This window comes from Osmerus eperlanus, chromosome 28, assembly GCF_963692335.1.
Source record: "Osmerus eperlanus chromosome 28, fOsmEpe2.1, whole genome shotgun sequence".
Lineage (NCBI taxonomy): Eukaryota > Metazoa > Chordata > Actinopteri > Osmeriformes > Osmeridae > Osmerus > Osmerus eperlanus.
In genome coordinates, this window is record NC_085045.1 from 7,300,163 (window position 1) to 7,325,033 (window position 24,871).

General features: G+C 45.8%; 3 protein-coding genes across 3 annotated transcripts; 2 read left to right on the forward strand and 1 right to left on the reverse strand.

Moving 5' to 3' along the window:
- The first annotated feature begins 692 nt into the window (after positions 1 to 692).
- On the forward strand, positions 693 to 2,276 carry foxd5 (forkhead box D5). The gene has a single exon (XM_062454532.1). It carries the CDS (start codon positions 894 to 896, stop codon positions 1,950 to 1,952), a length of 1,059 nt encoding a protein of 352 aa, XP_062310516.1. The 5' UTR covers positions 693 to 893; the 3' UTR covers positions 1,953 to 2,276.
- Positions 2,277 to 3,334: 1,058 nt separating this feature from the next.
- On the forward strand, positions 3,335 to 20,349 carry pgm5 (phosphoglucomutase 5). The gene is made up of 11 exons (XM_062454538.1): positions 3,335 to 4,070; positions 4,869 to 5,031; positions 5,763 to 5,909; positions 6,025 to 6,150; positions 6,430 to 6,620; positions 7,480 to 7,634; positions 12,009 to 12,124; positions 14,138 to 14,273; positions 14,983 to 15,166; positions 17,748 to 17,885; positions 19,219 to 20,349. The coding sequence occupies exons 1-11, from the start codon at positions 3,813 to 3,815 to the stop codon at positions 19,306 to 19,308; spliced, it is 1,704 nt and encodes a 567-aa protein (XP_062310522.1). The 5' UTR covers positions 3,335 to 3,812; the 3' UTR covers positions 19,309 to 20,349.
- A 1,555-nt stretch (positions 20,350 to 21,904) lies between these two features.
- Positions 21,905 to 22,832, reverse strand: LOC134014922 (transmembrane protein 252-like). The gene is made up of 2 exons (XM_062454103.1): positions 22,561 to 22,832; positions 21,905 to 22,178 (listed from the first exon to the last, which is right to left on the reverse strand). The coding sequence occupies exons 1-2, from the start codon at positions 22,830 to 22,832 to the stop codon at positions 21,905 to 21,907; spliced, it is 546 nt and encodes a 181-aa protein (XP_062310087.1).
- Between the last annotated feature and the right edge of the window lie 2,039 nt (positions 22,833 to 24,871).

Here is a 24,871-nt window from a genome sequence, read left to right on the forward strand (position 1 = left end):
GAAACCGCGGGGGGGCTGAGGTGCAAACACTGAGCTTGTTATCAGGGGTTCGGAGTGGCGTTAAACTTGCCCAGAGCATCCCGCCTCCAGCCGCGTTACTGTGCTCCTGGATTCTTAATCGGGCGGAGGCTCTCGATGATTTAAATAGGGCCAGTGACACAGGAAATGTAACAACGTTCAAAGTAATCTTGTATCCTCTCAAAGAATTAACTTTATGGGCTACTGAAGCGCATTATAGCATTTACCGATTGAGTTGGATTATCATTCATGCAATGCTGCCAATTAGTCTCAATGATGCCTAAATACTGTATAGGCTATGGCTTCTGTCTTTTATTATTTAGGCTAAATATTTTACTAGGCCATCGATGATCAGCAACATCCTGTGTAGTTGAAGATGTGTTTATATGATGAGTGGCCCGTAGATTTAATAAACACTGCTGGCATGGATTGTAGGACTAAACATGTCTTTTTCTAGGCCCATGGGGCAACCTTTCCTATCTTGCTTTTGATATTTCCAATGTCTGCCTTAGTCTAGGCTATTAGCATTGAGGATCCCTATAGCAATAGCTTTTCCGACCCGTGTGCTTGTCTTGCCTGACTACCTGCGGCGAGGATCTCCTCTGATAGGTTCGGAGGATGAATGGGTTTGGCCTGGGGGGGACAACCAACCCGTCATAAACACCCCAAACTCCCACGTTCACTGCATACACACCGGTAACGACCACGGGACAAGAGGAGCTTACAGAATTCGGGCGAATATAATAGTTGACAGTTAATTGTGTGCGCTTTTACGCATGTATGTTGACTTCCCGCTCTTTTACGCGTCTTGAAAGGTGAATGTTGCTGTGTTGTTAGTGAGACTTTAAGCGTTTTTTAACTTTCTGCGCTCAGCTATGACCCTTTCCAATGAGTTTGAAGCGTCCCATCGGGCTTGCATGCCCCTGGAGCAGGATGAGATTGACATAGTAGGAGAGGACGAGCACCTCCACGACCAACTCCGACTTTACAGAGGAAAGAGCGCCACGGAAACTGTCTCGTCAGCCGAATCCAGTGTGGAACTGGACTGCTCAGAGTTCGACTCCTCGGGAGAAAGCGAGAGCGGTTTCTGCACAGACGCGCCTTCCTCCGAGAGGTCTCAGAACGGCTCGGCGAAGCCTCCGTACTCTTACATCGCCCTCATCACCATGGCTATCCTACAGAGCCCAATGAAGAAACTGACGCTTAGTGGCATCTGCGACTTTATCAGCAACAAGTTCCCTTACTACAGGGAGAAGTTCCCAGCCTGGCAGAACTCCATCAGACACAACCTGTCACTTAATGACTGTTTCATCAAGATTCCACGGGAACCTGGCAATCCAGGCAAAGGCAACTACTGGTCTCTTGACCCTGCCTCTGAAGACATGTTTGACAATGGCAGCTTTCTCCGGCGCAGGAAGAGGTTCAAGAGGAACCAGCCGGAATATGTGAAAGACGGGATCATGTTTTATCCAAACTTCAGCTGCTACCGGCCATACACAAGGCCTTACGGAGTCCAGGGCCGAGTGAGTGTAGCGTCCGCACCTATTCGGTACATGCCATTGCAGGAAGGTCTCGTGATGGCTCCTTCCTCGTACCAACCATACCCGAATCTCAACGGCAACGAGAAGGCCAGCTGCCCCAAAGAGTTCAGAGTGCAGCTTGGCGCATCTTTATCTTCAGGACAGAAGCCTGAGCGCGACACACAAGCAAAGTGTTCATTCAGCATCGACAGCATCATGAGCAAGACGTCCGCCTCTGTCTCACAGAACCAGAACCCTCGCTGTTCCGTTGACTATAACCACCTTTTTACGGGCCCCGCCGCCTGTTTGGTTCCGAGCATTCTACCGGCTCCATTACGGACTCCGTTCAGCACAATGTTCAGTGCTGCCCCCTCCTTTTCGGACAACGTCCAATTACCTTACCCAAGTTGTTAAAGACTTTGCGACAAGCAAAGCCGCTTGTCCCTATCAGAAAGGTGATAACATAATTACTTCAAAAGGATGCCCATAAGTATTTCTCTAAGAAATTATTTTAATTGCATGTTATTTATGTAAATGTAAAGTTAAATATGTTGAACTGAATTTCTGTAAATAATAATTGGCTGATAATATATATTGTAATATTTGCCTTTACTATGAAAGCGCAAATAAAAGTGCATGGAAAATAGGCTACCGAAATGTCTTACAGGCCTATTTTTGTGTTTTGTTTGTGTTAGGCTACATGTTTTTAGAAGATGCAAATAAATAATATGGCACATTGTTTGTATTCTGTAGTGTTCATTTAGAGTTTAATATAGGCCTGCTATTTAATCAAAGATTCTTTCCTAAATAAACTACTAAAGTATTTTCTTTTTCAAAACATAAAATAATATGGTATCACAAAGTGATATACTTTGTATGTTTTTATTCAGTGAGGCTTTTGCTTTATTGTTCCACTAAAAAGCTTCATTAAATTGTATTTAAAGTCTAACACAGTCCAAAAAAAAACATGTAGCCGCAATGGTATAAACCTACTTTGCTGTCTGTGTGACGCAAAGTATTCCGTAACAATGAACCTAAACCATTTTACTTACCTAAAAGTTAACATAAAAGTGAAGAACATACAGATTATGTTAAATCGTTATTTAAATCAAACGATAGGGATATTCAAACCATGAGTCTACTTACGACTTTCGGCAGTGGAGGTGCTGCCACCGCGTGTTGAAATGTTTTATAGACATACAATAGGCCTGAAGTAGCTTACTCGAGGGGCTCGAAGATTTTGCCCTAAAGGGTTCTGGAATTCCAGCAAAATAAAACGTGTATCACATCAACTGCAGACAAATAAATAGCCAGCCAATTGCCTATAATTGTTGGCCTATGTTAATGATTCGGTTGTGCTTTGATTGTAACACACGGTTGCGCTGTCGACCTACTTTACTTTATATTAACAGCGAACATCATGAAAAATGTTTTGCATTTACCGTCACACTACCGTCACACAAAGCAGCACCTCGACGGTAGTCGAGGTGCTGCTTTAAATGGATTTAGTTTCAAGTAGGATCAACAGAGCCCACATTTCGTGTCATTTGGACTATATTCTGTGTGTTAATTTTTTCTTTTTTTTGTATTAAATAGCATTGGCAATGCAATTGTTTTTAAGAGCTCATAAAAACATAATTTGAAGGCTACCAATGTCTGATTCAGCGTGTCTTATTCTACAGCCTGTCAGTTAAGCTCAAGCACATCGTAACGAGTAGGCTGGGGTATGCTATAAAGGCGCTGACAGTGACAGTGGTTTTAACAGACCGATAAGTATCAACAGACACAAGGAGCGTCCCGTTACAGTCCAGACCCGACACAATTCTCGCTGCACTCCAAAGGCTATTTTTGGCTCAAGGGCCAGCTGATATAGGGGCTTTCGGCCCTCCCTGATTTTTGTCCTTGTGCAGAGATCGGTCTTGCGTGAGCTGTCAACCACAGGCTAGACCAGATCTGGCTGAGCGTTTGAGTAGACCTCTGTTTTTACAGCAAGGTAATGTAACAATACTGCTGACTGAAAAGTAGTTTACGAAGCAAGGCACATTCTTGACGGCAAAATTACCCATCTCGGTGAAAATTTCTGAGGACTGAGAGTGCACTTTTACTTCTGGCTGTCTAGAGGATATCTTCAGACTTTTAACCTCACGTCACTATAACAAGGCCCAAGTCTTTGCGTAAAACGTTCATTCGGCTCCGCATCTCTGAATCGACCAGTAAGTAAGACAGGAATACCGGGTATACACTACTGACGCGCATCGGCGGCTTCTAAGGAGGATGGAGACGAACCCCATCCCCGTCTTGACGGTTCAGACTACACCGTTCGATGACCAACGGCCCGGTACAAACGGACTGCGACGGAAGACAGCCGTTTTTGAGGGCAAGAAGAACTACTTGCAGAACTATATTCAGAGCGTGCTGTCGTCCATCGACTTGCGGGACAGGCAGGGATGCACAATGGTGGTTGGCAGTGACGGACGATACTTCAGCCGGGCGGCCACTGAGGTCATAGTGCAGATGGCGGCAGCAAACGGGGTAAGAAAAGTCCCAAACATTAGATGCTGTAAAAGTCAGTTCCTGAAAGTTTTTCGAGTTATATTGGCAACCGTGGGTGTGTGTGACAGCTAGAGACTCTGTAAGAAAAGAGAAGGAAGGGTCTTTATTTTACTGAACACACTTGGCAAAACCTTAAAGGAAAATCTGAAGGGAATATCATTTGTTTTGTGAAGAGATGTTTTTCTGTTGGTCCAGCCAAATGTCCCCTGCCTGCCTTATCTGCAGCTACATCCATCCTTCACTCCTTTCCTGTCCACGCGCCGCTTGCCTCCCCGCTCTCTCTCCCTCTCTCCCTGACCTCTGGCTGGATGCTTGAGGGATACCCTTTCAACTGGCACTGAGCCAAAGATTGCAATACAAACTGTTAAGAACATTAAGCCTGTGTTGCCAGACTGTATAGTTTCTCTCTCTCCCTCCCTCTCCCCCTCACCCCCCCTCTCTCTCTCTCGCTCTCACTCCCTCAGATAGATTTTTTTTGTCAGCTGAGTACGTCAGCAGCAGAGGAGAAAATTCCTCCCAAGTGAGGACACTTTTATTTAGAATAATCGAGATGCTCAGAGAAGAACATGAGAAACATAATTCTACAAAGATGAAAGTTGCCACTCTTATATTGCTCTCATTAGAAGTGTAAAACGACCCTTTGATATATAGCATGAGAGAGAGACACCTGCATTTCACACTTATTTTTTTTTTTTTAACAAATCACAAAAAGCACAGCAACCTGATACAGAAAAGACTTCCTGATTGACATCTTGCACATTTTTTCTCGTCTTCCAGATTGGTCGACTGGTGATTGGTCACAATGGCCTTCTGTCTACCCCAGCAGTGTCCTGCATCATCAGGAAGATCAAGGCCATTGGTGGAATCATTCTTACAGCCAGTCACAATCCAGGAGGCCCAGGGGGAGATTTTGGGGTTAAATTCAATGTGGCAAATGGAGGTGAGGATTAGATTACTGCCCCTCAGTAAATCTCCGTTTAGGTGTTCACTTTTCACTGTAATCTATGATTCTCTGTTTGAAAGATTGACATTTTATGTGATATGACGTGAACAAATAGAATAGAAAAGAATTACAGGTAATTGAACATAATCAAACTGAATCATTGACAAGTGAGCACACAATCTGATTGATGATTTGTGGACTGAGTCGAGAGACTTCCCAGAAGAGCCCATCCATGACATCCCTCTGAACTAATGACATTCCGATATTCTCAGTTCTCCCTCATCATCATCCCCATCCATCTCCTTGGGGATTGGCTGTGGAATCTCATGCATGTCAACAGTTATAAATAGAGCCTTTCCTGGCCATCTCTGCCCCCCTCTGTCTCAAAACTCCACCCTGCTGTTTCTCTGGGGCCAGCAAGGGCCTGTTCTGTATGCTTGCTGTTTAACATGAGCTCACACATAAACACTTTTGAAAAAAAGAAAAGCAATTGCTTTTACTTGGCCACACTAATCTGATATAGGAAATACATTTTTCAAAGCATGAGTAGTGGAGTGAGATGTAATAGTTGAAAGACAAACAAGCATGTAGTGCCATGAGGAAAATAATGTCAGCTACTGTGATTGTATCAAACGATGACACGACACAACTTGTTTTGGGGGTTTTAATGGCTTAGTTGAGTGGAAGTGGTGGTGTCGTCACGGTGACCGTGTCCTTATCCCTGATAGGCCCGTCTCCGGACACAGTGATGGAGAGAATCCACCAGGTGAGCAGAACCTTGGAGGAGTACGCCATCTGCCCCGACCTCCGCATCGACCTCTCCAGACTGGGACGCCACGACTTTGACCTGGAGAACAAGTTTAAACCCTTTAGAGGTGGGCACACACACACACACACACACACATACACACACACACACACACTTCTCAGACATAACCAAACAAATCCTGGGCGTGTGCACTCATCTGGAGTGCGTCCCTTTGTTCTCAGTGGAGATTGTCGACTCAGTGGAGGTGTATCTCAACCTACTTCGAACCGTCTTCGACTTTGGCGCCATCAAGGAACTTCTGACTGGCTCGGAGCAGCTCAAAATACGCATAGACGCCATGAACGGAGGTAAGGACCGGGGAGTCAGGTGGCTGAGCGGTTAGGGAATCGGGCTAGTAATCTGAAGGTTGCCAGTTCGATTCCCAGCCGTGCCAAATGACGTTGTGTCCTTGGGCAAGGCACTTCACCCTACTTGCCTCGGGGGGAATGTCCCCGTACTTACTGTAAGTCGCTCTGGATAAGAGTGTCTGCTAAATGACAAAAATGTCAATGTAAAAGGACGGATCTCACCGAGATGATTCGATATGGCGTGTGTGATGAGTCAGGTGATCCCTGTTCTCCTCTTAGTGATGGGTCCATATGTGCGGAGGGTGCTGTGCGATGAGCTGGGGGCCCCGGCCAACTCTGCCGTCAACTGCGTCCCTCTGGAGGACTTTGGGGGCCGGCCTCCAGAGCCCAACCTCACCTGCGCCGCCCCGTTGGTCGAGGCCATGAAGAGCGGGGACTTTGGCTTCGGGGCTGCGTTTGACGCGGACGGGGTAAAACAATGAATCTACAGTATGAAGGAGTGAGTGGGACAGCGGGTGATTGAGTGAGTCAATGAGTGAATTCATTCATTGACTTTCAAATGCAGGGATACAGGCATGAATGAATGAACTATGGCAAACAGCGACATACAAATAGTGCATATAGAAAATGCAGCGGCTCAAAGATCGGAACTGCATAGTTTTAACTTTAACTGGTGGTTAGAGTCGCTCACTTTAAAATTAGTTTACAGTGAGCGATTCTTGAAAGTAACAACATCCCTGGTCTGAAGACTCGTGTGATCGGCTATCCACAGTGTAAGTACGGAAAAGGGCATTCAACTTTGTCAGTTTATACCTATGACTACAGGTAGTCATGCGTGTGTTTGTGACGTTAGTGATGTCAGTGACTGTGGCTAGCAAGTTAGCCACCGTTAGCTTAACCTTTCGCCACAAAAACGTAATTTAAGCCTAAACCGTGCAACGGAACGTAAATCCCAATACAAGCAATGCAATCGTGACCAAGACGAACATTTTGACAGCCACGTTGTCTATGTAGACCTTATATTGAGGGATCCTTAGGGGTGGGAAAATAATAATAATAAATAAATATATATGTGAGATTACAAAGGTTGGGCCCTTGCCACAAGCAAGCACCCCCAATTACTACTTGGGAATGCTATAAGATAGTTGCAGATGCATTTGATGTCTCAAACTCACTGCAATAAAAAAATTGGTTCCAATTGTTCCACTGTAAGTTCCACCAGTAAAGCCAAATTAAATGAACCTAGGTTACTTTGAATGACATTTCAATATCATGACACTTTGTAATTGATGCAGGCTTTAAACTGTGTATATGTTATTGTGCTGGCAGGACCGGTACATGATCCTGGGTCAGAACGGCTTCTATGTGAACCCATCTGACTCTGTGGCTGTCATGGCCGCCAACCTGTCTAGCATCCCCTACTTCAGACAGCTGGGTCTCAGGGGTTTTGCCAGGAGTATGGCCACCAGCACTGCCTTGGACAGGTAAATGCATACACATTTACATTTACATTTAGTCATTTAGCAGACGCTCTTATCCAGAGCGACTTACAGTAAGTACAGGGACATTCCCCCGAGGCAAGTAGGGTGAAGTGACTTTCCCAAGGACACAATGTCAGTAGGCATGACCGGGAATCGAACTGGCAACCTTCAGATTACTAGCCCGACTCCCTCACCGCTCAGCCATCTGACTCCCCACACACACACACACACACACACACACACACACACACACACACACACACACACACACACACACACACACACACACACACACACACACACACACACACACACACACACACACACACACACACACACAAAGACTCTCCCACTCTCTCTTGACCCTCCTCTCCTCCTAACCCAGCCCGCCCACTCCCTGCAGTATGAGTAGACTCACCCACTATGAATAACCTTATGAGCACGCACACTCGCACACTCACACACGTACACACACACACATGCGCCTACAAACACAGCAGTCATTACCTATAAATATGGGCTGTACTAAGCCCTGTAATATTGGACCAGAGTAGTGCTGAGTGAGAGAAATGTGGAGTGCAGTCAGGACTACAGAGCATATGTACATGAGCATGCTCCTTACAGCAGCATCGTTTGTTTACTTCAGGTAGACAGACTTTTGAACATGTAAAAAAAAAGTGTTTCTGTTCCCTAGTAGACGGTTAATACATAGTTTCTTTTCATTAATACTTAATTAAGAAGTTAGGTTTTTGAAAAAGCCCAAACAGGATCTTATGTAATCATTTTACAGTGAACACTTTAAAGTTCATTGTTTTCATATGAACTCCAACCAGTGTTTTGTAAGTAGCTCTGTGATTGGCCAAAAGTGGGGTTATAAATGACCTAGAGCAGGGAGTTAGTAACTTCAGCCATCCAGGAAATGACCTCACTCCTAAACCTGAACTTGCTGGGTGTCACATTGCTATTGTTGAGATGGATGAAAGATACACTGTCATGATAATTGTGTACACACACACACACACACACACACACACACACACACACACACACACACACACACACACACGCACACACACACACACACACACACACACATAGTCTGCCCCACCCACCCGCTCCCAGCCATGCACACACACACACACACACACACTTACATCACGTAGCCCAACGCCCTAGGCTGTGTCGTATAATTCTGGAACTGTAAGGGCCACTCTGATAGCATTTCCTATGACTGCATCTCCTGTTCCAACACACACTTCTGAAAACATGACTGTCACGGGTCCGACTGCACAACAAGGTCATATAAGATCTCCACTAATACATAAACACCAGAGGAAACCAAGAACACTTACAGACACACGCACACACACCCATGTATACACACACATGAACACTTTGGTGTACTCCACTGACCCTGATAGTGTAGGTTCTGATCAAATGTGACTCCTCCTGCAGATCATCTATGCTGTACGTTAGCGTACAACCTTCTGAACTGCAGAACAGATGTCCTCTGAAGAAGAGTCCCTTCCTGTACAATATGGCCTTTTCTCCTGGCTGGTTAGGGTTGGTGTGTGTGCAGAGCAGAGCAGGGTTTTAGAACCAGAACCCAGCCCTCAGAGAGTGCTGAAGCCTTGCCTCGAAGCATTGAGTGTTGGATAATGGCCTTATTCCAGCAATAGACCTTTTTAGGAGTGCTAGCCTCTGTTTTGTGTGTGTGTGTGTGCTGTGTTTAGACTGTGCCGAGGTCCTGTTCCATGTGTTTATGCGAAGCCAGTGACACAGGGATAGGGAGCTCAAAGACATCTGACAGCGTAGTGTGTGTAGGGAATGAGCACTCATGTGACGTCGGATGAATGTGTAGGAGACACTGTATAGCTTTTCTGTGTCTGTGTGTCTGTCAGGTTGGAGCAGGATTGTTTTTTGGAGCAGGAAGCCAGAGATTGACCATGTTTTGTTGGAAAACAGACAAAGAGGTGCTATATCTCTCACCTCTGGCTGGCCAGAGTTGGAGTGTGTGTGTGTTTTGGAGGGTGAGGCGGCAGACATTGCAGGGGGGCTGGGAAGGTGGAAAGGGATCTGTGAGAGAGGAAACATCTGCCTCTCCTTTGACCATTCAAGTGAGGAGGGGAGGGGAGGGGAGGGGAGGGGAGGGGAGGGGAGGGGAGAAGAGGGGAGAGGAGGGGAGGGGAGGGGAGGGGAGGAGAGAAGAGCTCACTTTCTGAATCCCCCCACCTCTCTGTACACCCCACACACACATAAGCACTACGAATATCTATCTGGTCCCATTTCCATGAACATAGATTATTAGGCTTGTTATTATTAGGCTACTACTTAAGTCATAATATATGTTTTTTCCATAGGACAACGTTGTTTGTAAAACTGTTTATTGTGAGGGAGTAGTGAACTTCAATAATGAGGACTATACACAGACCCCACCACTATGGGGGGAAGTGCTCGATAGTTCCCCAGGCGCCTCCATCTACACTCTTTTGCCAACATCTCTCTTCTGGCACAAGCTGCTGGGAGAGTGGTTGTTTTCTTTTGTGTGCATGTGTGTACATCAGTGTGTACAGTCTATGTGTATGTTTGAGTGTGTGCTTGTGTGCTTCGAGTGTGTGGTGTGCTTGAGTGTGTAGTGTGTGTGTGTATTGTTTATCCAAGTGCTTCAACTATGTCATGAGGGAATTTAAACGAGCAGATAGATTCTGAGGAAAACTTGGATAGACAGAAGAACATACGGTAGCCGCTCAGATGCACACTTAAACGTAGCTAGCTTACTTCTAGTCCGTTTTATCTATACTATAATGCGAATAATCTGTGTGTGTTTTCTGTCTGTCTTTTCAAGTTTCATTGTGTTTTTTGGGGGGGAATGATTAGCTTGGAAATCGGGCACTGCACAAAGTTATAATTTTGCAAGTGTCCGTTTCCGACCCCATGGATGAGCGGTGCCTTTCGGCCATGTTGAGCTGGCACACTGGATCTTGTGAGATATAAATATAGGCATCCGCAAATGAGGACTTACTTGCTGGACAACCTTTCAATTGGCAATTCACAACTATGCTCTTTGGGTATACTGTTGTTTAGAAGCAAATGTTATCATTGCTGTTATAATGCCGATACGGCGAGGTGAGCAGTGTTGACTTCTGGAAAGACATTGAATTAGCTTCTTTCAAAGTGTTTTCTTTGGATGAAATACTGGCTAGCTAACTAACATAATATAAATAAAAAGTGGATACTTGATTTCAATATAGATCAAAGAATTTTGTAACATGAATTACCGGCTGTAGTTAGGCAGTGCGTTCATGTGTTTTGGACATGAACCCTCTTGTAGTTGTATCTGGTCACTCTCAAGAGCTGCTGTATTTCTGCATTGTTCACCTCAAGTACCTGCAACAAAGAGAGCTACAAAGCGAGACAATCAGGCAGTGTCGGAATGCTTTGAACTTGCTTTTATGTGAGTGCGCGTGCGTGTGCGAGTGTTTGTGTGTCCCCTCAGTTTGAGAAATCCCAAAGGGATTGTTGTGTGTGTGTGTGTGTTGTTGTCAAGTTGCAGTGAGGCTACAGCTGATGTGAACGTTACGAATGTGCGTTGTTACGATGCAGTCCAACAACAAACAACGTTGCCCGAGCATCTCCACGACGTTGTGGGAACGTTTTCCAGGCCCGGTGCTTGTGTTGGCCTCGGAGAGGCGATCCGAACGTCAGCAGCAGTGCTAAAGGTCAGAGTTTCCGTTCTCTAGTCGGAATGCCAGCGTTCCGTTCCAGCGCTGATCGTCCTCTAGAGGGGTAAAAGTGTTTACTCTCATTTAGTTATCTGCTCTGTCCTATCAACAGCTGTAGCCTGGCACTGCATGTTTACGGACGGTCGCTAACAGCACCTCCCAACACCCAGCAGACCCCCTCTCCTACCTCAACCTCCCATATATTCTCTCTTTCTTTCTTTCTTTCTTTCTTTCTCTCTCTCTCTCTCTCTCTCTCTCTCTCTCTCTCTCTCTCTCTCTCTCTCTCTCTCTCTCTCTCTCTCTCTCTCTCTCTCTCTCTCTCTCTCTCTCTCTCTGTCTCTCTCTCTCTCGCTCTTTCTCTCTCACTGTGTCTCCCTGTGTGTGTGTGTGTGTTAACATGGATCATTCCCAAACCAAACATTAGCTAGAAGGTTAACTCCCTTGGTTTCTGCTGCTTTTGCCATATTAAGAATGAGAGGATGGCAGCTCACAGCAGCCTCTGCTTAGTTACATCCCAAAGGTCAGTCTATCATTTGTAAGCCAAACCTGTCTGTTATGTAAGTCATTGCTCACTTTTCTTTCTTTCTCTCCCCCCCCCTCCCTCTCTCTCTCTGTCTCTTCCTCTGTTTCTCTCTCTCGCTCTTTCTGGGTGCAGGGTAGCCAAGGTCCTGAAGGTGGCGCTGTACGAGACTCCGGCAGGCTGGAGGTTCTTTGGGAATCTGATGGACTCCGGTAGATGTTCTCTGTGTGGAGAGGAAAGCTTCGGAACAGGTGAGCAACACACACACACCTGTGGGAAATATATCCGAAACTTATGGTCCTTATTAGGGACTCCATAATCCATTTAGAATCAGTACAGAAAGCTTAGAATACATCATACTGTTTGTCTACCCTAGTCAACCCAGTCTAATACATTGGAGGTCTGTGGTGGATTGTGTGTGTGTGTCTAAATAATCCCCATACTTCTGCTATAAAAGGAGAGAGGTGCTCCTTGAATCACCAGAACACACTGTTTGCATGCAAGGTTGCCACTGGCAGCTGCTCTTAGACACAGATGATCTTTTTCTCTCTCTCTCTCCCTCTCTCTCTTTCCGTCTCTCTCTTTCGCTCTCTCGCTCCTTTTCGATCTCGCTCGCTCTCTCTCTCTTTCCTCCTCTCTCTCTCGCGCTCGCGTTCCGTCACTCTCTCACTTCCTCTCTGTCTCTGTCCCTCTCCCCTGCTCCTCCCTCTCTTTCTGTTCCTAATCCTACCTCTCTTCGGCACGTTATTTCCACAACGATTTCCCCTTTGACCCATATCCCCTATAGCCTCTCTCCGGCTCTGTTGGATTTACAAATGGGAAGAGGGTGAGCCTGATGCAGGGAGTGGGAGAGGGTGAGCCTGATGCAGGGAGTGGGAGAGGGTGAGCCTGATGCAGGGAGTGGGAGAGGGTGAGCCTGATGCAGGGAGTGGGAGAGGGTGAGCCTGATGCAGGGAGTGGGAGAGGGTGAGCCTGATGCAGGGAGTGGGAGAGGGGATCCCGAAAGGGAACCAGAACAGCCAACTAGAAAGAGGGGAGGGTGCGGGCGAAACGGAGAGCGGAGCGGCCTAGGAGCGAAGCGGAGCAGCGGCCGTCTGCGAAGTCGACTGAGAAGACGGAGAGATGGAGCCAAAACGACGGAGAGAGAACCGGGGGGGGGGGGTGCCGTGGGACGCGGTAGACCCTTTTAAGGCCAGAAACGGAGCAATGAGACAGAGGGAGAGAGAGACAGAGAGGGGGAGAGAGAGAGAGACAGAGAGGGGGGAGTTCGGAAGTATAATTCATGTCCGTTTTCTGCTTGTGTTCCGCCCTCGCTCTCTCTGTCATACACAAGGCTGACTCCCATTTCTCTGGCTCTCGCGCGGCCTGAGGGCTGGACATGAGTGGAGTTACTCAACATTAAACACAAACTTGTATTGATTAGCAATCTGATCTTCTGCTGTTGGGATAGAGTTGCACAAAGAACAGAGAAGATGGTGAGAGATATTATCTGATCAGTTCTGGAACACGTTTCAGCCACATTTCCAGAATGGAAATGTGGCTGAATTAAAACAGATAGCTGACATGGCTTCTATTTTTCCTTTGTGTGAGTGTGTGTGTGTCTCTCTCTCTGTGTGTGTGTGTGTGTGTGTGTATGTGTGTGCGCACATTCAAGATAGGAAGATTAGATATCAGCAACTGTCTTATTTCCAACAGCTGTGCCTCTGTTCTAGTTCTGGAGCCAGACTGACTGACCTCCACACAGGACACAGACTGCTAACTCCTGATCACGATGCTCATCGCCCTCCTTTCTACTGAAGAGAAAAAAGACAGAGAGAGACAGAGAAGAGATAAAGAAAGACAGAAAGAGAGAGAGCGAGTGACTGAAAAGGGAAAAGATAGAGAGATAAAGAGAACACAGGGAGAAAAACAGAAAGAGAGAGTGTTCGTGAGTGAGTTGGTGAGTGAGTGCAAAAGAAAGACAGAGATAGAGACTGAAAGAAAGAAAGAAAGAGATGGTAGGGACAAGAGCAATAGAGAGCTGTACACGTAGCTGGAGATGCATGTCTATATCTACAGTATGGATCTAATGATGGATCACAGTAGAAGGTGATCTATCCATTGGACTGTACAGGAGAGGCCCTCAGGATGACACACTGCACCCCTCTCATGATTCAGACCACAACCTATACCCAGCCCTTCCGTGTTGATGTTAGGACCCGTGTTTACACCGCCTCTCCTCTCCTAATCTCCTCTCTTTTTCTCTCTTTTACACCCGTCCACAGGTTCAGACCACATCCGGGAGAAGGACGGCTTGTGGTCTGTGCTGGTGTGGCTGTCCATCATGGCTGCCAGGAAACAGGGCGTGGAGGAGATTGTCAAGGAACACTGGGCCAAGCTGGGACGCAATTACTTCTGCAGGTCATCCATCAGCTCCTTCTACCGTCCATCCATCTCTCCCTCCGTCATCCATCCATCCATCTCTCCCTCCGTCATCCATCCATCCATCTCTCCCTCCGTCATCCATCCATCCATCTCTCCCTCCGTCATCCATCCATCCATCTCTCCCTCCGTCATCCATCCATCCATCTCTCCCTCCGTCATCCATCCATCCCAATAATTGTATTTGACAGCTTTCGTCGTTTCATAAACTTCATGAACTCCAATTTTGTTCAACCCCAAGGGGATACTTTGAATGATGAGTCCTCTGTGTTCCAAATCCCCCACCGCCCTCCCCTACGCCCCTTCCCCTACTCAGCCAGAAGTGTCCCTTATGCCTTCTCCTCCTCACCCCCCACCCCCCACCCCCTGCCCCACAGGTCTTATTATAGCTGCTCCCTCTGGAGAGAGAGAGATAGACTTTACCTCAGCCTTCCCACAGCAGACAGGGAGAGTTTAAGGACTAGAGGATTACCACAACGCTGTAATGGACATGACTGTGACGACCGAGAACATGATCTCTTTAGTCCCTTCAGGGTCGGTCAGGGGAGAAAGACACTTTAGTTCACAATCGCTAACAGGTTTGACATAAATAGGGTATATGTTTGTGCACGTGTGTGTGTGCGCGCGTGTGTGGTACACCTTTGTCTATCTGGGCTCACCCTGCGCGTGTGTGTGTGTGTCTTTCCAGGTTTGACTATGAGGGCCTGGATCCCAGGACGGCCTACCACCTGATGAGAGACCTGGAGGGGGTGATCTCAGACAAGGCCTTCCCCAGCCAGAAGTTTGCTGTGGGGAACAACGTCTACAGTGTGGAGCGGGCTGATAACTTTGAGTACATCGACCCCGTGGATGGTACCGTCTACCGGAACCAGGTCAGAACGGGAGAGAGGACATGGGTGAAGGGGGGGGGGGAGAAGAATAGAAAGGAAAGAAAATAAAAAGGTAGGATGGATCGAAAGGTGATGAAAGCAGATCAGAGAGTCGCGAAAAGGACATTGGTCAATTACAGTTGACTTGTATGACATATAGTATCTCTCTCTCTTTCTCTCTCTTGCACACACACACTCTCACACACACTCTCACACACACTCTCTCACACACAAACATGCATATACATATGCTCTCCACCCAGACCACCCATTAAGGCATGTGTTCAGAGTAAGGTTCCATTTTTGGCCATGACACTGTCTGTATCCTTCCTCTCTCTCTCTCTCTCTCTCTCTCTACCTCTCTCTCTCTCTCTCTCTCTCTCTCTCTCCCTCCATCTCTCTCACACACTTACACACAGTTCAACAGACTTATTTAAGATGTGTATCAAGACTTCTAGTTACATTATAGTTCAGCATCACCAGGATACAGGGCTACAGTACAGATGTTGTGTATTACATACAATCCACTGATGTGGAATGTAAACAGAAACTCTCTCTCTCTCTCCCTCTCTCTCTTTCAACTCATATACAGTGAAACACACTATTGCTTGTTGTCGACAAACCTCTCCATTCTACAGACCCTTTTCACCTCCCTCCCTCCTCTCTTCCTACTCTCTCGCTTTCCCTCCTCCCTACTCTCTCCGTCCCTCCCTCCTTTATACCTCTATCCTCTCCCCATCTCCATTCCTAAACCTGTCGGTGACGTTAACCCAGCTGACTCCCTCTTTTCTGTCCTGGAATGTGTGGAAACTCTCCCATGACGTTGATGCTCTTCTGCCTCTAGCCCCACCTTATACCACACACATACACACACACGCACACACACACACACACACACACACACACTCAGGCAGTAAAATGTACATGAACACACACAGGCATTGACTAACACACACATACACACATGGCAAACATGCATCAAAATACTGGGCCTTGACATGTCTGAGTGTAAGTGTTCACTTCAGCGTTCTTTTCTGGGGGACTTCACTGTGTGAGTGTGTACGTGTGTGTGTGTTTTGTGTGTCTATGGGGTGAGTCAGTTCCATTCTGCTCTCTGACAGAGGTGCATAGTGAGCACACTCTGGGACAGTTAGTGACACTCTGGGACAACTAGTTAGTGACTCACCCTGCTGTGTGACAGCCCCCCCCCCTCTTACACACACACACACTCAGTAAATCCTGCACCGATAATTTTTCCCGGTGTGTATTATTACAGCAGACATTCCTCACAGAACGGGGTTGTGTCAGCTGTCGTCTCTCTCCCCTCTGCCTGTCTGCCCGTCTGCCTGACAGCAAGAGGTGGAGCGTTGTCAGCTGTTCCCCACAAACAGTTACACACACACACACACACACACACTAACACGAGCACGTTGCCTGATGAAAGGTGGGAGGATTTACAAAATAAGCCTTGGCTGCCTTTGAAGTCCTACTGAATTCATTCATTCATTCTCACTCAGACAGACAGACAGACAGACAGACAGACAGACAGACAGATAGATAGATAGATAGATAGATAGATAGATAGATAGTTAGACAGACAGATAGACAGACACACAGAAAGACAGAAAGACAGAAAGACAGAAAGACAGAAAGACAGACAGACAGATAGACAATGGAACTGAAGTAGAGTGTGAGAGAGAGAGAAAGAGAGAGAGAGAGAGAGAGAGAGAGAGAGTATGGAAGAGTGGGAGGGAGAGATTGGGAGAGAGATTTGGAGTGGAGGATGGGTGTATGGATTGAAAAGAGAGAAATTAAAATAAAAGGGAGGGAATGACCATAGGCAAAAGAGAGAAGGAAATAGAAACAGGACAGTGAAATATAGAGACAGATATAGAGAGGGGGGGGGGGCAAGTGCAATAGGATGGAGGGAAGAATACGTGAAGGAGGAAGAGGGAGAGCGGGTGCTTAAAGTTCAATATCCGACGAGGCGTCCGAGGCGGTCTCCAGTGTCTGAGAGAGCGAAATCTAGGGAGTGATAAAGAAAAAGATAGACAGAGACAGAGAGAAATAATTGATCTTTAGAGCAAGAGGTGCACAGGAGAAGGAACCTGACAGAGATAGAGAGATAAAACAGTTAACAGAGGTAAAGACAGAGACGGAGATGTTTTGTGTTGGTGTCCGTGTCTAGCCTCACTGAGTGTGTTGTTAGTCTCAGGCAACTTCAACATGATCAGTTTGGTCTAGCTACGTGCCGCATCGTTTCTTCCAGACTCTATGTGGCTACAGGGACATCTAGTGGACAGGCATACTTACTGCATCTGGATTCAATGTGACTTTTCTCACAACCTCTATTTACAAAACCTTAGAGTATGAGTTCTGAATTAGATTCGATCGACAGACCAGGGCGAGCACTGAAAAGCAAGGTTGATTTAGGTATAGGTTACAGCCAGGATAACTTTTTAGAAGTCACAAGAAATCTCAACTCATCCTTTAAATCTCTTCAACATATAAACTGGAATCCGTTTGTTTATCAGTGATGTTGTGAGACCGATTTCACAGTTGCTCTCCTCGTCCTCTCCTGCAGGGTCTCCGTATCGTCTTCACCGACGCCTCGCGCCTCATCTTCCGTCTGAGTGGGAGTGGGGGCGGGGCCGGAGCCACCATCCGGATCTACGCCGAGAGCTTCGAGAGAGACCCTGAGAGGCACAGCAGAGAGACGCAGGTGAGGGCGAGAGGCACAGCAGAGAGACAGGTGAGGGTGAGAGGCACAGCAGAGAGACAGGTGAGGGCGAGAGGCACAGCAGAGAGACAGGTGAGGGTGAGAGGCACAGCAGAGAGACAGGTGAGGGTGAGAGGCACAGCAGAGAGACAGGTGAGGGCGAGAGGCACAGCAGAGAGACAGGTGAGGGCGAGAGGCACAGCAGAGAGACAGGTGAGGGCGAGAGGCACAGCAGAGAGACAGGTGAGGGTGAGACGGTGTCTCAGCAGGGTTTTATTTGTGTTTGAGTGTGCTGACACAAGGATCATAACTCTTTATCTTTTTGCAATCGTGGACAGCTCAAAAACAGGCACAACAAGGGACAACCCTGAGTCATTCCTATAAACCCCTTACTGTAACAGTTGCAAGTTACATAGTACACGGTACATTGGGTTGCACTTAAGTGTTTGTGTGTGTCTGTGTGTGTGGGTTTGACATAGATGTTATGCTACTTAACAGTCAGTGATAGATAGTGTACTTTAGCCAAGCCATGGTACAATAAAATATCCCCCGGTTAGTTAGGTGAGGGCACCCTTGCCAGGTGTGTTTATGATGTGCTGACCAGTGGACTTTTGATTCGTAAGTGTGTTGTTGGACTCGTAACTTTTCTTCCAATGAACGGAAAGTCTGACATATTTGTCTGGAATTGTTAATGTGCCTAACAAGTATGTCTTAGGCAGGTTTTAGGTAGAATGACACACAATATGCAGTGCAAGTAATTCAATCCATGCATCCAACATTCAATAAGAATGTCTTGGGACAGAATTGGATTTTGTACCAAAACGTATACAGTTCATCAGGCATTTCTTCAGATGTAATGAAATTATTCTACAACAGGTCACAGTTACACCAATTTTATTCAGGCTATTTATTGGATAGCGTATTCTGCACATCTCTGATCTCAACCCTCATCGATCTCTGAAGTATATCTGACCGGAAAAAGTAGTTGAGTCAACGACATTGACTCAGTCCTGTCAGGTGCCTAGGACCTGACATTCTATACATGATCACACACCATTGATGTGGTTTTAGTGCAGTTTTTTTCCAAGGAAATGGTTGAGATCACATCTTGTTTGACTGGCTGTTCAATGCAGCTGATTGTGGCTAGGACTGTTGTGGTGGTGGTTTGGTGCAAGCCTGATGTATCTCCTTTGTGTAGCCTCTGTAGTAGAGCTCTGTGCAGCTCCTTTTAACTCTGAAGTAAATACTTCCTTTTATGAGGTAGTATTATATTATTATAGTCCACCGTGGAACTGAGAAGACGGGAGTTTGATGTTTGTGTGTGTTTTGTGGTCAGGCGGTGTTGGGCCCTCTTATCGCCATCGCCCTCAAGATCTCTGACGTCCACGAGAGGAGCGGACGCCGCGGCCCCTCCGTCATCACCTGAGCTGCGACGCGCACACGCACCCACACACACGTGCACACAGACAAGAAGCTCGTCGCGTCCCCTCTAATATCAGCCTGCCTTGTCTTTTTTTGCACCAATGACCTTTCCTGTCGGATGGGATCCTTTAAAAACATGGTGCCTAGAGAGACACATGAATTATATGCATCATTATCAGATTCATGGATAAAAGCATTCATCGATATAATGTTGTTTCCTTTCAGTCATCTGTCAGTAGTGACTCCTGTTATGGGCTGATGGTATGAAATGATCTGAATTCAAGTTCCGCTCCGTGTGTTGATATTGTGTATGAGCGCTTGTTTCTTGTGTTTACTGGCACATATTGAGGGAACCGAAGGGATTCATTGTTGAAGGGATTCATTTTTGAATACATTATTTTGTTATACTTAGTTTTTTACATGGCCTTATTAAATGCCACCACATTTTAGGATGTTGAACTCACATGCACACTCATTAACATACTCCTTCACACACACCTCAAGCTCTCACATTAAATATGTACTGTATGTCAAATACAGACTGAGATAATCTCTATCAAACTCTTCAATTCAACTGTAAACATTTAAAATGCAACCAAAATCACTCGCCAAGTTTGACATCAGACAGTAAAACGGTCAAAATTCTCATGTATGATATGAAAAAGATAAGGCATTGAGATTAAACAGATCTTTGTCTGAGATTGATGGCCGGTAGCTGGTCCCAACCACATACATTTTGCGTGTGGTTGGGACCAGTTAAATGTGAAATGCCAACCTGTTAGATGAAACCACTGGTTATTATATAGTAGCTGTTTGCTTTTACCAAGTTACACTCACAAAGGCTTTAAGTGTTGGTATGGGCTGAATCGTTGAAAAGTTCAAGGTCTGTCTTTTCCACAGGAGATACCACTACCATTGTTTTAACTTTGTTTAATTAGCCAGTTCTTAGTTTGTTTTTCATGTCCGGAGGAAGCTAACGCTGTATTTAAGTTTGTTTTTGTACCCAAATAAACCCTTATCATTTGAGTGTGAAGGGATGCCTGTCCTTTTTGATGAGTTGTATTTTGTTCCAATTCCTGATGGAATTCGAAATTTACTACAGCTATTTATCTTGGTCTATTGGAAATGTTTCCAGTTTAAATTGAAAGCAACATAAAATAAAATGTACCAAGTTAAAATTAACAATCAAGTTAGTACAATCCATTCCAGCTGTTTCAGCACCGTAAGGTTGAGACACTGGTTGTTTTAACCAAGTCCACAATGACAGCACCATACTGTAGATGACGTGGTAAAGTAACCCACAAGTTTGTTATTTTACTGCCACTGTGAGAAGGAAGAACATCATTGATAACAGCTTTATAGCAGTCATTAACCTGGACTACACATAATTGGACATCCTTATGGATGTACACAGATCCACAATGACAGCTTTGCACCCTGTCATGTACTCTGGACACTGGAATCTGTTGTATAATGTTTAATAGCCTCTTTAACCCGCTCATAACCTCTGCACAACACACACACAGCCAGACTGTACACTTTAAAAAAGTGGAGAGTTTGGGTTCAACTACAATTGTATCTTTTCAAATAAGTATTGGGATTGGTTGATCCTTCCTGGCTCAAGGAAGCCATTGGTCATATCTCAAAAATGGAAACCCAAGGCAAGAAAACTCAATCAAACTCTGAAAGTATTCTGAATATGATTTGATCAAGCTCTTGCTTGTTTCTTGCATTCAATTGAATGCACTGTATTGTCTTTCCACAACAACAGTTCATCTCCAACTGCACACTTTTTTCATCACAAAGAAACTCTCTTCTAGTTCTGTTTAACTGAAATGTCAGACTTGATGTTTGCTCTCCCTTTACAACACCAATAAAACTTGTTGACTTGGAGAGTTAACACTGTAAGCATACTTTATAGCAGTTATTTTCCCTTCACACAACAAAAGTACATTTAGTCATTTAGCAGACGCTCTTATCCAGAGCGACTTACAGTAAGTACAGTACAAGTCTAAACAAGTTTGTACGTTATTTGTAAAGAGCACAATTCACAGTGAGAGACTAATTATGGTTAGTCCCTGACTCCTGCTGTTACCAGCAGGGGGCTTCTGAATGTCTGCCACGGGTTCAGGGGTCCCTTCCACTGGTTTCCAACCCTGGAACCCAATGTCCTGTATGTTGGAGATGTTTCCCTGCTCCAACACACCTCATTCAAAAGAATGCTCGTTATCAGGCAGCCTGACAGATACCATTGCTTAGGTGTGCCTCATCCAACATAAGCCCACACTCTGTGGCTCAAGGTCCCCAGTAAGTGAACCAGTTTTATCTGTCTCTATGGCTATTAGCTATCCCCATTTCAGTCTGCTCTGTGTGTGATTTACTTCTGCTAGATCCCCCAGACCCAGTCCTGTGATCCAGCCAATCAGGACCGGAGAGGTCAGAGGTCAAGCAGGAGGGGATTGATCCGGAACACACCTGCCAAGTCCTCCCCTCCTGACAGCCACAGTCTACTGGCCCCATCAGGCTGAGTGCTGGCCCATGACAGAATATAACCACTGTTTCCGGGTGAGTTTGTACTCTCCATAGTCCAGGGATGAGCATTACGTGTGAAACAGTGTCGAGTCAGAAACGCTGACGTCAGTGGGGTAAGCCAGCCCCCTGGTCCTGCTGTGTAGCATGCCCCGGGGGTCAGTCTCTGAGTAGGGAGGAGGCTGGTCGTGGTTGAAGCTGTCGTCAGGGGTGTCAGAGCTGCTCAGGGTGTAGAGAGGAGGGGCCTGGAGGGGCGAGGGGGCTTCCTCGTCAGGGGTCACCGCGGGGAGGCGGGGGGAGAAGGCGTGTTGGGACTCGGCATAGGAGGGGGGGTAGAAGCTGGGTCTGGAAGGAGCGGAAAGACACAGAATACTTACAGAATGTCGAATGTAAAAACAATTTGACAGTACCCAGTTTACATCCAAAAAGAAATGTTAACGCTGGTGACAAGCTTGCATTTGTTCATGTTTCAAATCGATCTTAGCCTCATGTTATTCGACATGGAATGTGCAAGTTCCCATTTTCTTCACCCTTCTTGCGCGGAAGGGTACCTTGTCAATGTCAAAACCAACCCCTTTTAAGACGAACAACTCACTATTCGTCCCTTTTTCACGTCGCTTCAGGCCATACTGTAAGTGGAACTGCCTTTCTAACTGACTGTTTGACCGTGTGCGGCCTGTCATCTGCAAGCCCTTCCCCAGCACAATCCAGAGAGATCTCTACGTACCTGTCTACTGTGTAGATGTGGACGTTTGTGTCGGGGTGCCTCCTGTTTGGCAGCAGCCTCTTGTTCCTCATGTTGTGGCAGATGGCCCAGAAGACACCTGTGAGGAGCATGAGGAAGCCACAGGTGATGAGGATGTAGGCCAGGATCACGTTGAGGATGTGGCTGTTCCATTTCTCGAGGGATGTCAGGTAGGCCCCCATGCAGGTGACACCAAAGCCCAGGCCAGGGAGCACCATGCGGGCCAGAGAACACAGTTGTTTCCTGGCTTCCATTCTTCTGTCGCTCCTGTCGGGGGCCTCTGGTTGTGGTCTAGGTATGGAAAGGTGAGGTGCTGATGTTGTTGTTATTATTTCTCGTCTTCTCAAGCTGTCTTATCCAATCCTCTTTTTTGTCTTGCTGTCGTCTTCTTTTTTTCCTGCTGAGGGAGTCTTTTCATCTCATTGTAGATAGGAGGACATTAGGCAGCTACTTATCCTTATCAGTTGGGTGGCAGGTGTTTGGCAGAGAGGAGCTCAGTCACTAGTAGATGTAGCATGGCATAACTGCAATAGCTATGCCTGGTGTTCACCCACAGGCGCTGGTTAGCATGGATAGCCTGAAAAGCAGGTGAGAGAGAATGCCTGTTGGGATTGTGTACTGATGCAACGAGGCTGAATGTATTTTCTTCCCCAGCTGGAGGTAACTTTATGCACTGTCACGGTCAGGGGGAGGGATGAGGCAGGAGGTGTGTTTATGTCTGTCTGTGCCAGTCAACCTTATCTGTTGTATATTAACTGGAATTTGGGTTCAGGAGAATTAGTGACTAGGCCACTGTAAGGGTGGTGGAATTTTGTGTTTGAAGATAAAGGTGTCCGAATATTTGATGATTTTAATGGAGAAAAAATTGCACTGTAAAGGGAAGTAATTGTAATTGGTCTTTTTGTGATTTTCTGTGCGTATTTGTGCTGCGATGTTTTAACACAATGTCTTGTAACACACTATTCCTTGGCATGAACAACTGTAATACCGTTACAGCTGTGTACTTCTAATCCTTGATGATTTGCTGCACTTATGTGCACTACTGTATGTTGCTTGAATGATTGAATGCTAAAATGAATACATGTTATAATTAATAAATTATTCTTACTTTAAGAAAGAGTACTTCTACATTTCTGAAAACTCAGCAATGTAAATATAGTGGCTATCTATGCTGAAACCTGGCAAAAGTTTAAAAGCTTATTATTCATTTGAAAAGAAAATATAAAGAAATGAAAGAAATGCAGCTCCGATTTTTTGTAAAACTTTGCATTGTACACATTAGTATTAAGTTTTGTGTAACTAAGACTTTCATTTACATGAGTCTACTGAGAAATCATTAACCTAGTAGTTTATGATTCCTGAGAAAATATACTGTACATGGTTACAATAATCACTCAAAGTGGTGTCATTGCCTTAAACCTTGGTTGTGCACTTTGGTCATGATGTGTTTAAGACAACAAGAACAAATACCCTATCCACACCCACACATGCACACACATTCAATGTTCTGCCAGTGCCATCAGGTTCATCAATTGTAGATGTATCAATACAGTTTATCCCTTCAACTACTTTGTGGCAACTACTCACAATTTAAATAAATAAATAAGACCTTTCATTGTTAACTTGCAAAGAAAGATTGTGAATGGTAATCCTTTCAAGGTGTGGTATTGTGAATGAGGGTTGTCATTCACACAATATACCTCACAGCAGGACTGCTGCTACTTTATGACCGTGTAGTCTGAGCTGGAGATGTGTGTTAATGCCTCTTCAGCTCCTATCAGCCACGTCTGTTAATCTTCTACCTCACAGTTCTCCATTCCTGCTGGCAACAAGCCTATACTATTTATTTGGAATTGGGAAGACAGATCTAACATAGATAAAGTAAAATATGTTTACACACAAGTGCCTACTTTAGGTACAAAGGACAAAGTTGTACTTCGTTTCCTCTTAGGTTTTGGGACTATTTTCTTACAGGCAAACCATTTGTGTTCACCTCGTCTGAAATGTGACTTTGCCTTCTGGAACTGGCTGTGGTGCTTTGCACAATAGTACTTTGAGAAGATTATGTAAACGATCAACTTGTTCTTACACTTGTACAGCATAAACTAGGGCAGCGATGTAAAAAATATTTGCGTGTTCACAAGTTCAGTAATCACACCATCAATTGAATAGATAGTTTTTTATTGAAGCAGGGCTGGTAGCAGAGCCAACCCCGATGGTGGTAGAGGCTGGTAGCAGAGCCGAGCCTGATGCAGTGTGGTAGAGGCTGGTAGCAGAGCCGAGCCTGATGCAG